At 48.7% G+C, this 15,486-nt stretch overlaps 1 protein-coding gene across 9 annotated transcripts in view; it reads left to right on the forward strand.

Annotated features, from left to right (window-relative positions):
* The window catches only part of SDK1 (sidekick cell adhesion molecule 1), a 733,784-nt gene that overhangs the window by 563,635 nt on the left and 154,663 nt on the right, over positions 1–15,486 (forward strand). For all 9 annotated transcript variants that reach the window (XM_053276314.1, XM_053276315.1, XM_053276313.1 and 6 more), the window contains 3 exons: positions 2,073–2,182; positions 5,783–5,933; positions 11,122–11,359. In XM_053276314.1, coding sequence (XP_053132289.1) covers positions 2,073–2,182; positions 5,783–5,933; positions 11,122–11,359 — 499 coding nt within the window. The remainder of the gene's footprint in view (positions 1–2,072; positions 2,183–5,782; positions 5,934–11,121; positions 11,360–15,486) is intronic.

The raw sequence follows: 15,486 nt of genomic DNA on the forward strand, positions 1-15,486 counted from the left end.
CCTGGTTGCTTATGAATGGGAGACTTGATGTATGAGCACTGTAAGATCTTCCTCTCAGGGGATGGAGCCACTCTGGGAAGAGAATCTAGGTTCTAAGTTCCCTCCCTGGCAGCATCTCCAAGACAGGGCTGAGAGAGACTCCTGCCTGCAACCTTGGAGAAGCCGCTGCCAGTCTGTGAAGACAATCCTGAGCTAGATAGACCAATGGTCTGACTCAGTATATGGCAGCTTCCTATGTTTTTAGATATTGAAATTACAGCAGTGAAATTAATACTGTTATGTGCAGATAGTCCCCAAAACGTACGAGCTCCTCAGGCTTTTCTGTGGTGTTCTGCATCTACACAGTCGCTCGTCAAAGCAAACAAGTCCTGTGCTGGGAAGTATGGATGTCACGAGCTTTTCATTATTGCCCAGTGCTTTAGTCAATGCTTCATCCCTCAATTCCTGAGTCATTAGGAACAGTTGTGGATTATGGTCATTCTCTACATCTCTCTGGCTCTGTTCACGTAGACAGTTTCCCACCGCCTACTTCTCAAACAGGACATGCTTCCACCATTCTTGGACCCTGCACTAGTGATGGGGTGTGGGGCGTAGCAAGGTTGGAGGTGGCCATGGGGCAAGTTATGAGGATGGGGCCCCGTGCCTGCCTTCGTCATGCAGTGCCTTCCATGATCGAGCCAGAAAGCAAGTTTTTCCTCACAACAACCCTGTGAAGTAGGCTAGGCTGAGAGAGAAGTGGCTGGCCCAGAGTCACCCAGCAAGTCTCATGGCTGAATGGGGATTTGAACTCGGGTCTCCCCGGTCCTAGTCCAGCAATCGAACCGTTGACACAGATGTGCCAACTCAGTGATTAGGGGGGGCTGCCTCAATACCACAAGAACAGGCAGCCCAAGGGCCCACCTGTTATCACAGGGATGGGGCAGCTTGGCCATGTCAGAGTGGTTGGGGGTGGGGGCGGCCCCCCAGACACTGATGCGGGAAAAATCCCACCTGTGATCATTTCAGTGAGTGGAGGCCTTTACACCATTTGCTGGAAATTCAGAGAAGAACTTTATTTGTTTAACGACGTCGAGGACTCCCTAAAATGGAGACAACTGGAAAAGGAAGGTCGCTGATATAGGAACCCTGACGTCATTATTAAGCCAAACCACCATCAGGAGAGGTCGTTATTCCAATCACAGAGCACAGAGTCAGTGGCCATTCAGAGAACCTGCTCACAGTTTCATTGAATACAGCAATGTATTAACCGTGTGCAAAAGGAATAACCCAAACTTGGTCATTTCATTCATTACAGCATTTCTCTTAATCCAGCTAGTATGCACAGGCCAGGACCCACCCAAACCTGTTTTTACTTCATCCGCCCCCCTCAGCCCCCCGTCTCCATGGTGGCTACACCCATGAGTGATGGCTCCATTGCCCGACATCCTTGCTATTACGTTTCCTTGCTCTTCCTTTATGGGTGTTACTGCCTACTTATTAAATGGATTTGTCTGATTTTTATGGCAATCTTTAAAGCCTTGCAAGTTGCCTTGGAAATGCCTCATTGAAGAGAGGAATCGAAACGTTTCCAACTAAATGGAGATGAGTACATCTTTTCCACCTCAGCCTCGGGGGCAGACAGGTAGGGACAGCAGCCGTTACTCCTCCTCAAAGTGGCAGGGGAAATGGTGAAGCAGGCAGGTACTTTAATACGGAAGGTACTCTACGGTAAACTCCGCTACTGCAAAAGACGAGACCCCCGAGACACCCTGCCTGGAACATAGGAAACTGTCACATACTGAGTCAGACCATTGGTCTATCTAGCTCAGTATTGTCTTCCCAGACTGGCAGCAGCTTCTCCAAGGTGGCAGGCAGGAATCTCTCTCAGCCCTATCTTGGAGATACTGCCAGGGAGGGAACTCAGAACCTAAGGGGGGATATCTTATAGTGCTCACGCATCAAGTTTCCCATTCAAATGCAACCAGGGCAGACCCTGCTTAGCTAAGGGAACAAGTCATGCTGGCTACCACAAGACCAGCTCTCCTCCCTGTGTTGCTGCTTTCTCAGTGAAGATGTTCTTTTCCTCCCCATAGGTTGGTGTGATAGGAGAAGAGGAGGAGTGGGTGACGCTGTGCGAGGTGGAGAAAGAGTCGGACGCTCAGATGCTGGAGATCCCAAACCTCACACCATATACTTACTACAGGTGAGAACAGCTGGTGATTAATTGGCGCATCAGCAGGCTAGTCCCGGCAGCGAGGGGCAACTTCCAGGCTCTCAGGCAGCTGGCAGGGAGGCCGGAGAGGGAGAATTGACACCGCAGAAGAGTTTGCACTTGAATGACCCCGCTTGATATATTTTAATTGCTGCCGCTGCGCATAGTAAAATAATAGATCAATCTGGAAAGTGGTGGTAAAGCGCTAAATAGTGCCGCGGAGTAACTTAACACATCCTGATGTCGAGAGTTTGTCTAGACTCAGAGTTGCACTGCTTTAATTAAAATTGATCTTGCTTCATGTGTGGAGAAAGTGCACTGAAATTGGCGGAATGCTCCTTATATCACTTGGGCTTCGCCCTGGAACTTAAATCAGTTTACAGCGCTTCTCTTCCCCCTTCTACCAGGGCAAGCTCAGCACAACATGCAACCCATTTGTGTTTTTAAAATAGCAGCCGCAGAGGCCCTAACCCAGGCAGGGACTGCAGTGTGTGGAGAAGGGTGTACATCCCAACTTGTCTGCCCCCTCATGCTGTTTTCCTGATACAAATTACTAGCTGCAACTGATGAAAATTGGCAAAGCTGCTAGTTGTCCTGGAGGAAGCCACCATTCGCACCAGTTTGCCAGTGGCAGCTTTGGAAGGGGGGCAGTTTTCCCCACACTTGGGGGGAAGGAGTAGGCCCTCCCTCCCACCATTTAACAGGCCCAATCCAGATGGGGTGTTCCCATACCTGCATTTCTCTTTTTTTAAGGCAGTGGCTTTTGTCCACTGATATCCAGACTAAATTACCCAGAAACAGTAGGGATGTACACAAAATGGATTTTGTGTTTTGTGTCATGCTCAAAACAAAACACAAATGGCTGAAATGGTTTGTTGGATTAGATAATCGACTCGGTTGTTTCGACGAAACAGAACTTGAAATGTTTCGAGTGTTCCGGCCATAGGGAGCAGTGGGGAAACCCAAAACACCCCATTGTACCCCATGGGTAGCTCCTACGGGCACCAAAGTGGGTTGGGTGGTAGGGCATGATGGGTGCTACCCACTACCCAGCCCACAAAAGATGTGGTCAAGCAGGCGGTTTCTAACACATCTTCTAACACAAAGTCATTTGGGGAGAATTGCTAGACTGTTGGGGATCTGCAGAGCATGGTAAGGCACTTTATTTGGGGTCCCCCCCAATTTTCCATGCCCTTCAGAACCTAATCCCCGCGATCCCATTCACTTAATACCCCTGTATTTGTGGTTTTGGTATCCATGGCAATAACTCAGAACAGAGCCCCTGCGAATACCGAGGCCTTCCTGTGCAGCTTGCATTCTGCTCAGCACTATGACATAAGAGGAGCCTTGCTGGATCAGGCCCCAGACTGACCTGGCCCAGCATGCTGTGACCCAGAGTGGCCCACAGGATGCCTCTGGGAAGCCACGGCTGGACACCCTTGTTGGTGAGAAGGGCATCAGGTGATTTCAGCCGGCCCAGCTTAAGAAGGCTCGGCTTGCATCCCTCTGTGCGTTCCTCTCCATGCTGCATATTGTGCTACTTTGAAGCCATTGTGTGTCTGTCCATGTGCTGATGAAAAGAGAGGCACCTCCCAGCTGCCACTTGGTCTTACCTGCTCCATCATCTTGCTGAGACTTGGCACGACATCCTTATGTGATGAAAGGAAGGGCAAGTAGAAAGCACTAATTATTGGACTTCGCTTGCATCTTTGTCGAGTGTGTTTCTTTCTTTTCCTTTTTCTTTTCTTTCCCTGTGCCTTGTCAGTGTTTGGGAAATTAATGGGGTTGGTTTTGCTTAATGCATTTTCCTTTAAAGCACTTCCTTCACGAGATCTGAGCAGATAGGCTAATGGCATTACATAAGCTCACTCATCCTTTCCTGGGACTTTCCTTGGTCCCAGATCCTGAATGCCTAAAATACAGTGTTTGGTAGAGACAAGCTGGCACAAGAAATCCTGAATGGGAAAGGCTCTCCTTGATTTATTTATGCTGGCTGTGCGGGCCTCTAAAGCAGAGGTAAACAGCGCTGGATCCTTGGCTGTTGTTGAACGACAACTCCCACCGTCGCCAGCCACAGTAAGGATTGTTGTGGTTCCAGGGGCGTAGCTATAATTGAGCAAAAGGGTTCAAAGAACACGGGCCTTCAGCTCCTGAGGGCCCTCCAGCTCCCTCCCTCCCTATTATCTTCATTATCTCCCTCACTCTGGGGGGCCTCCAGAGAGAGGGACGAACACAGGCCCCCTCTCTCCTAGCTACGCCCCTGTGTGGTTCAACAACCCTTGGAGCACCAAGGAGGCCTACCCCTGCTCTAAAGCCTACATCAAGTCTTGTCTTTCCGTGGAAGGTGCTTTTCACAGCCATCGTGGGGATTTCTCCTGCAAAGAGGATGAACTGGAACAAATGGCGTTGATTTTAAGCCAGGTGCCCATCTTTAAAAAGCTACTATCCTTGCACTGAAAGTGAAGCAGTTTGCTCCAAATCAGCAACCTTTGACCTGATCATTAGGAGGAAGTTTGTTAATAGGTACGACCCCAGAGAAAGTTAGACATGCCTGATGGGACCAAAGTATACAGTTAATTTTGTTTGGATTGAACCCAATATATTAGCAGCATTTGCAAAGAGCAGGGCTACAGCCTCTAAATGGATAATCAGCAGTTTAACCAACTAAAGGTTTTGCTGTTGGCTTCTTGCTCAGTGTCTCAAAATGTACCTATTTTGCAGTTTAGGTCACCTGCAGATTTTTTTTTACACATAATGATGGTGGAATCGGTGAAACAACAAACTAAACATGACTTAGTTAGGCAACAGCCCTAGCAAATATGTTGTTACTTAATGTTATTCTTCTAAGCAATTTCAGAGGTGAGGCGTGTGAGTGCAAGAAATAGCAGGGCTTTTTCAGTCATGGCACCACGACTTTGGAATGCCCTTTCATGCAGGCCTGCCTAGCACAATCTCTGTCTGCCTTTTGATAAGTGGTTGAAGACATGGCTTCTTAGCTTTGGCCTCAAGGGATTGCTGGTGGTGGTTAGAGTTGTGGATTGTTTCCTGGGTTTAATTCATTTTTAGACTATTTTTGCTTCATGCAGTTTTCAACCTAATAAGGTGCCCTGGAGATCTTGTGGGCTTAAAAGAGAAATGAGAAAATGTGGGGCGGAGGGAATGGGGAATTCTATACATGCTGACCTTTATGAGGAAAGGGCGAGGTAGAAATATAATAGTAATAGGAGAGGGACTGTGCTGTTTTAACTGCCATAGCTTCCCAGCATATATGCACACAAAAGAAGATAGTTGTGTGATGGGAAAATTACAGTTGCCTTGAGTTTCTTGGTGGAAGTGATGACCGTTACTCCAGTTTTAGGTTGTAGATCTAAGTTAGTCCACCTGCATCTTGAAAATCAACCCATGAGTAGAGTGGGAAAGAAGCCCTCTCAACTGGGGCTGGAATGTATTGCATGTTGTAGTTCATGTTTTTTAAAATTATTGTTGTTGTTGTTTTTATACCGCCCAAAATGCAAGTTGACTGACAAGGTCTTTTCCCTGCCCAGTTCTGCTACTCAGCCTTCTCTTTACTGTCTGTTTTGTGCTCTGCAGGTTCCGAATGAGGCAGGCGAATGTGGTGGGGCAGAGCCCCCTCAGCCAACCTTCCCGTGTCATCCAGACACTCCAGGCACCCCCAGATGTCACACCGGGGAGTGTGACTGTGCGCACGGCCAGCGAGACGAGCTTGTGGGTCCGTTGGGTGGTAAGTAGATGGCAACCGGAGGGTGCAGGACGGGGAAGACCATTTAGGAACATAGGAAGCTGCCTTCTACCGAGTCAGACCTTTGGTTCATCCAGCTTAGTCTTGTCTACAACTCTGAACAGACCGGCAGCAGCTCCTTCAAGGTTGCAGGCAGGAGTCTCTCCTACCCCTACCTGGAGATGCTGCCAGGGATTGAACCTGGGACCTTCTGCATGCAAAGCGGATGCTCTAGGGAATGTCCTAAAATGAACGACAGGGAATGCCCACTGAAAAGCCCTGGTCCCTTCCAAAGGGCCATCGGCATGCATGGAATTCCCAAATGGGCACTCAGAAATTCAATACATTCTAGAGCCATTTGGAAGGAACAACATAGAAAGCTGCCATATACTGAGTCAGACCACTGGTCCATCTATCTCAGTATTGTCTACCCAGACTGGCAGTGGCTTCTCCAAGGTTGCAAGCAGGAGTCTCTCCCAGCCATATCTGGAGATGTCAGGGGAGGAACTTGAAACCTTCTGCTCTTCCCAGAGTGGGCCCCATCCCCGAAGGGGAAGATCTTACAGGGCTCACATGTGTAGTCTCCCATTCAAATGCAAACCAGGACGGACCTTTTTTTTTCTCTTTTTCTTTTTTTAAGCTAAGGGGACAGTTCATGTTTGATAGTCATTCAAGTCTTTCCCCTCTAGGCCAGCAGTCCAAAATTCACAACTGGCTCTTCAGTGCATTTGCAGCAAAAACTCCCTTTCCGAAACCCAAAGCTGCATGCCTGACCTGCCTGCTGTTTGCTGTCTGCACTCTCCAGCAGCCGTGAGCCCAAGCTCTGCTTTTCTGGAGACATCCCTGGATGCGACATGCTCGCTAATGAACCAAACAATCAAAACACAACGAGAAATTATAAATGTGATATCATTAGGACATACCAGATGCTGCCGCTTGTTTGTTGAGAGTGATATTGTCCTAAAGAAATTCAATTCATTGAAGCGCTTTTCATTGTAAGTTAGGAAAATGGCAGAGAGGATTTTTCTCCATAGAGGAAAGCAGTGCCAACGTGGAGGTTATAGCCATGTGATAGATTACAGAGCTAAGTGATTAACTCTGGGACTGGGTGACAAATTGCAGGACCATTGATAAATGAATTTTTCATTTGCTGTGGACTGCTGTATCCACCCCTGACCCTATCTGGCTGGAAGGGATTCAAATAGTCCAGTTTCCTGTGCGTCTCCACTTTCAACCGTCTTCTCAAGAAGGTCTCTTCCCAAGTTTCTCCACATGCTCTCAAAGGGCCACTGTGGTGTGGTGGTTAGAGTGTTGGACTGGGGCGAGGGAGACCCAGGTTCAAATCCCCGTTCAGCCATGAAACCCGTTGGTGACTCTGGGCTAGGGTTGCCATGTTCGAGCTTGCCAAATCCGGGTGCCTAGTTTGCATATTAGGTAAATTGGCTGGAAAATAATTTCTGAGCAGAAGAGTGACGGCACGTTTTGCTCCATAACCCCGCTTATACAAGGGCTAGAGCTTAGCTTTAAAAAAAAAAAAAAAAGGAAGCTGAAATCTGGGTGCTTTCCAGACTCGACCCTGCAATGGGGTCAGGCCATATCTCGGAAGTGTGCTTCCACACTTCTTCCTGCGTCCTGACACCGCAGTCCCTACACGGACAGCAGGGTGCCGTTCACATTGCCAATGCCTTGTTTAGAATTCAGTTGCTGTGATATAGAGCGAGGACCTTGTATATCCGGTGTAAAAAAATGCTGTTTTTACGGGTGGTTCATTTCCGCAAGACTGCTCCCCCTGCTGTTTACGTTCCGAATGCGACTTGCCCAAACGGAGGCATTTTGCTGCTGTTCCAGCAGCTAGTCTGGAAAGCACCCTGGACGAATCTGGGTGGGCTAAGCCAACTGGGTGAGATGCTTAAAACCCGGGCGAAACCTGGAATTTCGGGGGATATAGCAACTCTGCTCTGGGCCAGTCACTTTTCTTTCAGGCTCACCTTCCTCACAGGGTGGTCGTGAGGATAAACATAACCCATGTGTCTGGGTTCCTTGGTGGAAAAGTGGGATATAAAGACAAGTAAATAAATACAGACAGACATTTAACAATAACAACAACATTTATATACCACTTTTCAACAAAGGTTTCCAAAGTGGTTTATATAGAGAAATAATAAATAAGGAGGCTCCCTGTCCCCAAAGGGTTCACAATCTAAAAAAGAAACATAAGATAGACACCAGTCCAGCAACAGTCACTGGAGGTACTGTGCGGTGGGGGGGTGGATAGGGGGTGCCTCTTTACCCAGTTAGCAGGGGCTCACAACTTCGGCCCTCCTACAACTGTTGGACTACCACTCCCATAGTCCCTGATTATTGGCCACTATCACTGGAGATGATGGGACTTGTAGTCCAAAAGCAGCCAGAGGACTAAAGTTGTGTAGCTCTGATTGAGATGGTAATAGCTCTTTCTGCATGATGGGAACACTGTATGCCTGTGTTCCTCTGATGTCAGGAAATTAATGTCTCTTCTTGACTGGCGTATGCTTGGGGAGTCTGCCGCTCAAAGCAAAACAAGGCGCAAATCCCCACAAGTGCGCCTGGCCCCCTAGCAGGCCGAAAGTAGCTCTTTGGATCCCAGTCAAAGGGGTGGGGTGTTATTCTAAGCATGCAAGATGGATTTGTGGGCAGGGAGCCAGAGAGGCAGGAAAAGATTAAAGGCATGGATCATGTGACATTGCAATTAACTGCATTAATATCATTGCAACTCAAGAGGGGTGCCTTAAGTAATAATCCACAAAGAATGATCAGCTCTGGAAGTTTTTGTACCCATGAATTAAGGCCTCGTGTGTTGATACAGGAGACCTAGAGTGCGATTGTAGGATCTTCTGTATCGGCAGTGTGGTGGGGCAAAAGCAGCCCTGATGAATTTACAACATATTTTCCAATTCTGCTGCTACTATTACCCAGTTGAAGAGATGTTGAGCAGTCTCCCATGCATGGTGGGCTTCAGCTACAAGGCTTTTGAGACCACACTTTAATAAACATAGGAACATAGGAAGCTGCCATATAGAGTCAGACCATTCTAAATCTAGCTCAGTATTGTCTTCACAGACTGGCAGTGGCTTCTCCAAGGTTGCAGGCAGGAATCCCTCTCAGCCCGATCTTGGAGATGCTGCCAGGGAGGGAACTTGGAGCCTAGATGCTCTTCCCAGATTGGCTCCATCCCCTAAGGGGGAATCTCTTCCAGTGCTCACACTTCTAGTCTCCCTTACATATGCAACCAGGGTAGAGCCTGCTTAGCTAAGGGGACAAGTCATGCTTGCTACCACAAGACCAGCTCTCCTCTCATAAACTCCCTCCACTGGAGTAGAACCGGCTATGGGCATTTCAGATTCACTCCTTGATGGGTAGAGTTGCCACCAGCTCATTTGTTGGATACTTAGGGATCAGCTTTCTCTATTGCAGCCCCGAGGCTCTGGAATGTGCTCTCCGCAGAAATAAGAGACTCTCCATCTCTGACGACTTATAGAAAGTCTCTAATGACACATTTATCCACCCAAGCTTTTAACTAGACTTGTGGTTTTACATGGTTTTAAGGTTTTAATTCTTGTTTTAATTTGTTTTTGTTTTATGTTCCCAGAAACGGAGGCTTGGGACAGTATATAAATATAATAAATAATAATAAAAATAAATTAACATCAAAGCCACTGAGCAACCTGTGGAAGAGAGCCATTCCTGGGGTAGCAAGCATGAATGGTCCCCTTTGCTAAGCAGGGTTCATCTTGATTTGCATTTGGATGGGTGACTTCCTGTAAGGACTATCTGCTCTAAAATAATCCCCTTGGGGCCCATTGCTCAGTGGTTGAGTATCTGCCTGGCATGCAGAAGGTCATGTTTAGAAGGTCCAATCTCTGGCAGCCTCTCCAGGACCCTTTCCAGACTAAATGCTACAACAGCGTCACTACGGAGCTGCTAAGTGCGCTTCCACACTTCCTGTGTTGTAACACCGCCATCCCTGCACTGACAGCAAGGTGTCGTTCAGCTCAGGGATTCTCAACGCTGGGTCCCCAGATGTTATTGGACTTCACCTCCCATAATCCCCAGCCCCAGTGGCTTTTGATTGAGGATTATGGGAGCTGAAGTCCAATAACATCTGGGGACCCAACGTTGAGAATCCCTGGTTCAGCTTTCCGATGCCTTCTTTTGGATTTGATCTTTGCGGCATAGCGCTACAACGTTGCATGTGTGTCTCAAAGAAGTAGCTGCATTTTCCCACTGAAGGAGTTTGAGATTCTGGGGGTCATTTTCAATACGATCCTGCCAAACCGAAGCATTTTACTCCTGTTGTAGGGGCTTAATCTGGAAAGTGCTCCAGGTAGGGCAGGGAAGGACCCCTACCCAGAAGCCTTGGAGAGCCACTGCCAGTCCGTGTAGATCAGGGGTTCTCAACGCTGAGTCTCCAGATGTTATTGGACTCCAACTCCCATAATCCCCAGGCCCAGTGGCCTTTGGCTGGGAATTATGGGAGCTGAAGTCCAATAACATCTGGGGACCCAACGCTGAGAATCCCTGGTGTGGACAATACTGAACCTCACGGACCAATGGTCTGACTCAGTCAGGGTATTCACACACGCAGCCTAACCCAGGGTAGGGCAGCCCAGCCTGCGTGTCTGAAGCACCGGGAGCGAGGTTTTTAGCCGAGGTTAAGCAAGCCTGTGGTTTGTTCAACCTCTGCCGATGATCATCTGACCAATCACCGCCGAGTTAAACAGTTTTTCCCCGGCCTGCCGCCATTTCTGGCTGCAAGCTGGGGGCGAGGGGAGCGGCCACCACACTCAGGGGCCACGCTCAGCCCTCCCGCTCCCGGAGTCTCCCTCCGCTGCACCACTGCTCGTGTCGGTGCATGATGCGGCGGAGAGGAGGACAGCAGCTGCTCATCTGCTGGGGAAGACAGTCTCTCCACCCCTCCCTCCCTCCCTCCCTCCCTCCCTCCCCAGTGAGATCGTGTGCAAGACCTCACCGTAAGGCAGACAGCTTCCCATGTCCCTGTTTAGCATTACAGTGTCTCTTCTTTGCTTCGTGCCAATGGACAGTCCAGGTCATATATTAATAGTGTAAAAGGCCACGATACATATTTTAAACATCACAGACAACTTCATGTTCTCCATGTCACTAATGTGCCTTTCTTCTTCTCTGCTCCCAGCCTCTGCCTGATACTCAGTATAATGGGAATCCTGAGTCCGTAGGCTATAGGATCAAATACGGGTGTGCTGACGGGCAGTTCCCCGCGCTGACAAAGGTCATCAGTGATCGCCTGGAGCGAGAGCACATCCTTGAGGATCTGGAGGAGTGGACGGAATATGAGCTGCAGATCCAAGCCTTCAATGCCATTGGGGCAGGCCCCTGGAGTGAGGTGGTGCGAGGGCGTACACGGGAGTCAGGTGAGACATTGGAGGCTTGCAATGATTACGATTGTATGTTACCATATTTATCCGAATAGAAGACAATGCTGAATTTAAGATAACCCCTTTTTAAAAATACAGGTTACATCGGTATTTCCTAGTTACCCAAAAGGAAGATGGCTCTGAATTTAAGATGACACCCCCATCCCCAGTTCCTAAAGTTAAGGAAAAAACCTACTCTAGGATTAAAATGACAAATTTTGAAATTAGAAGTTGTCGATCAAAGCTAAACACTAAAAAGCCTACCAGATATAAGCAGTGGATAAAATATGAAAAAGTCTCTCTAAAAAGGTGCGTTTTCAGTCGTTTCTTAAAAACACCGGGAGAGGGAGCATGGCCAAGCTCCTCTGGGAGGGCATTCCAAAGTTGAGGGGCCACAACTGAAAAGGCTCCGTCTCTAGTCCCTGCCCACCTGATCTCTGCTGTTATGGATCTGGTACTCAGAGGAGCAAACAACCCATTGCATATAAATGCAGCTAACAAAGCCCTGGCATGAAAAGTAGCCTCAGGAGTTTGCAGTGTGAGTGGAGGACCTACTGGGGTAGCAGCACTTGGTCCCTTTCTAGTCCTCCCTTTTTTTCCTGCTCCAAGTCGCACTTCTTTCCTCCTATCCAGATGTTCAGATGCTTGTTTGCCTTTGCTCACCATTTTTCCTTGCAAGCAACTGAAGGATGCCAAGGTTACTGTGAGGGATGTAACAGGGGACCTCTTAGGAGGGCTGGTGATTCTGGTGCTGCACTGAGTTGGGTGTAATTGGATCCTTCATAGAAACATAGGAAGCTGCCATATACTGAGTCAGACCATCTAGCTCAGTATTGTCTTCACAGACTGGCAACGGCTTCTCCAAGTTTGCAGGCAGGAATCTCTCTCAGCCGTTTCTTGGAGATGCTGCCAGGGAGGGAACTTGGAACCTCGATGCTCTTCCCAGAGCGGCTGCATCCCCTGAAGGGAATATCTTTCAGTGCTCACACATCAAGTCTCCCATTCATATGCAACCAGGACCCTGCTTAGCAAAGGGGAGAAAGTCATGCTTGCTACCTCAAGACCAGCTCTCCTCTCTTCATCTCCTTCATCTGCTCCCATTGCAGGATCACAGCAGAATTCTGTGTCCTTGAGATGGTAGAAAGGAGGTTTTAGAGACTCACTCAAGATTATGAAACTCATGGGTACTTCCACAGTTTTCACAAGTGATGGAGAGTTCATGCCTAAGCACTGCTGCTTCTGGCTCCTAGTTGACAGGACCTTTGGGGCTGTGTTTCAAAGCAAGCTCCAAGAGGTAGCTACCCTTTCACTCTTGGCTCTCTGTGCTGGCAGGTAACCCGTCTTAGCACAGGTAACTTGTAAGTTCACTTAGCCAGGTGGTCCAGCTGTAGCAAGGACAGAGAGATCTCAGGGAGACACCGTCTGCTGGAGGAAAGCACAGCCTTCACGCCAGCCAGGCAAGAATAAGCAATTGTAGCTGATTAGCATTTGCAGGAGGTAGTTATTAAGCTGTTATCTAGATAACTTCAAACGAAGCTTCTCTCTGGGCTCCAGCCTCCCTGCATCCAACATAATTTACCTTTCGACTGCGGGTGAATAATTGAGCTGAGTGACCTTTCCTGAATTAAGCATTCAATAGTGAAAGTAAATCACTGTCGTGGCCAACCTGCACAACGAGCGGGGGTTGTACTTGCAATTTGTCTCCATAATCATAGTGGGGCCGGCCACTGCTCCACGGTTAAGGCTGCGTTTCATTTATCACTTGCAACAGGACGCTGGCCCTTTTGTTCTGAGCGCCACGGCATCCTCCACTTCTGCATATTTTCATTACTGCTGGAGGAAGGGATCAATTAAAGCCAAAGATGCCCTGGCAGATGCTTACTTGTGAGCGGAGGGAGGGAGGGAGTCGGTGATGGAGGTGACGGCGGCGATAAGTATGACGGGCTGATCAGGGGCGTAAGTATTATAGGGCAAGGGGAGACAGTTGTCTGAGGGCCCACTGCCTTGGGGGCCCCCCAGAGGCAAGTCACATGACTGACTCCCCCAGCCGCACACCCACCCGGGCTTCCTTCAATTGTATTCATCCTCCGAAATTGATGTGACTGTTAAGACCTGTTGCTGCCAGGACAGCAGGTCTTTCTCTAGTACCAGTAAATGATTTGCATTGTCCACAATTTACAAAACCTGTCTCTGGGCCCACTCCAACCTTGCTACGCCCCTGGCATGATGGCCTCTTTTGAAGCATTAATGCCCTGGGCGGGCCCGTTCATGTGTGCCGGCGTCCCTGTATGGAATGGAATCTTTATTTCGGTCATTGACCAGACAGAAATACAACTCGATATTTTATTTATTTATTCGATTTCTATACCGCCCTTCCAAAAATGGCTCAGGGCAGTTTCCACAGAGTAATAATAAATAAATAAGATGGATCCCTGTCCCCAAAGGGCTCACAATCTAAAAAGCAACATCAGACAGACACCAACAACAGTCACTGGAGGTACTGTGCTGGGGGGTGGATAGGGCCAGTTACTCTCCCCCTGCTAAATAAAGAGAATCACCACATTAAAAGGTGCCTCTTTGCCAAGTTAGCAGGGGTTAATGATAGATAAGGAGTAACCTCCATCAATTATGATTCTGCCAGTACCTTCTTACAAACACCATTGACAACATCATAATATATAGTACAGTCGACACTCATGATTGTACCACTTCCGGCCGAAGTCGGACTTGGGAAATACTGACTGCCGGTGGGGGGAAAGCGGAGGGAGGGGTAAGTCCACCCTCCCCGACCCTTAAAGTGTGACTCCCCACCCCCACCTTCGAACTTCGAACCGCCCGGTTCGTGCTCATCCCTGCTCCTGACCAGCGTCCCTGTAGGTAGGGCAGAACTACAACACGTGCCACTTGGTTGACAGGTAGCCTGGTCCACCCACCTTGAAATGGGAGCCCATGACTTTAATCTGATTCAGTGGTGCTATACGAATGGGGGCCCCCAGTCAGGTCTCTGACCAAGGTTGTCATACCAACACAGGGGCTGCAGAACTCTGGCCTGCTAGCTGTTGCTGGACTAGGATTCTCATCATCCCCAGCCACAATGGCCAAAAGCCAGGGGTGATGGGGTTTGTTGTCCAACAAGAGCTGGAGGGCCAAAGTTGTGCAACCCAGGACTAATGGCATGCAAGTATGTTGCATATGTTCAAGGGGGGGAGGAGTGGTTTCTGCCGATACCCCCTTCCCTCTGCTGCCCCTAATACTCATCAAAGTTATGTCCCTGAAGGCCCCCTAAGTCTCAGGGACATATTTTCTGGGGGCATTGGTGGCAGCAGAGGGAAGAGGGTGTCAGTGGCAAGCTCCTCTCCACCCTTGCATACATGAATCCTCTGTATGCTCACATGACTTTAGTCAGTATTTAGCCTGTGTTTTTTGATAGTGGCACAGAAAGCTGCCTTATACTGAGTCAGACCCTTGGTCCCTCTAGCTCAATATTGTCTACCCTGACTGGCAGCAGCTCTCCAAGGTTTTGGAGTCTTTCCCAGCCCTACTTGGAGAAGCTGCCAGGGAGTAAATCTGGAAGGAATATCTGCAGTATTCAAAAGTAAGCTCATGTATTTCATTGAGATTATTTATTTATTTAGTTAGTTAGTTAGTTAGTTTTACATTTATATCCCGCTCTTCCTCCAAGGAGCTCAGAGCGCTGTACTCCATACCTGAGTTTCTCCTCACAACAACCCTGTGAGGTAGGTTAGGTGGAGAGAGAAGTGACTGGCCCAGACTCACCCAGCAAGTCTCATGGCTGAGTGGGGATTTGAACTCAGGTCTCCCCGGTCCTAGTCCAGCACTCTAACCACTGCGCCACACCTGTTGGATTGTGATGCACAAAGGAGTGTAGCAGCATGAAGCCCCAGGCCATGGTAGGCAGGCAGCTGCATCAGTCACAGAGGTAGCAGTCAAATGACCATCTTTCCACATGCCAAACTCAATCTACATTCTCAGCACACCAGTCTCTCCTGTTGTGTGAGCTGCCCTCCTCTTGTGAGGTCCCACCCTTGGAGAGGTGAAGAACTTGCTTTCCACAGTGGCTCAGCTCCCCGTTGATGTCAGATCCAAGGTGGCTGCCCAGGACC

This window comes from Hemicordylus capensis, chromosome 13 (assembly GCF_027244095.1).
Source record: "Hemicordylus capensis ecotype Gifberg chromosome 13, rHemCap1.1.pri, whole genome shotgun sequence".
Lineage (NCBI taxonomy): Eukaryota > Metazoa > Chordata > Lepidosauria > Squamata > Cordylidae > Hemicordylus > Hemicordylus capensis.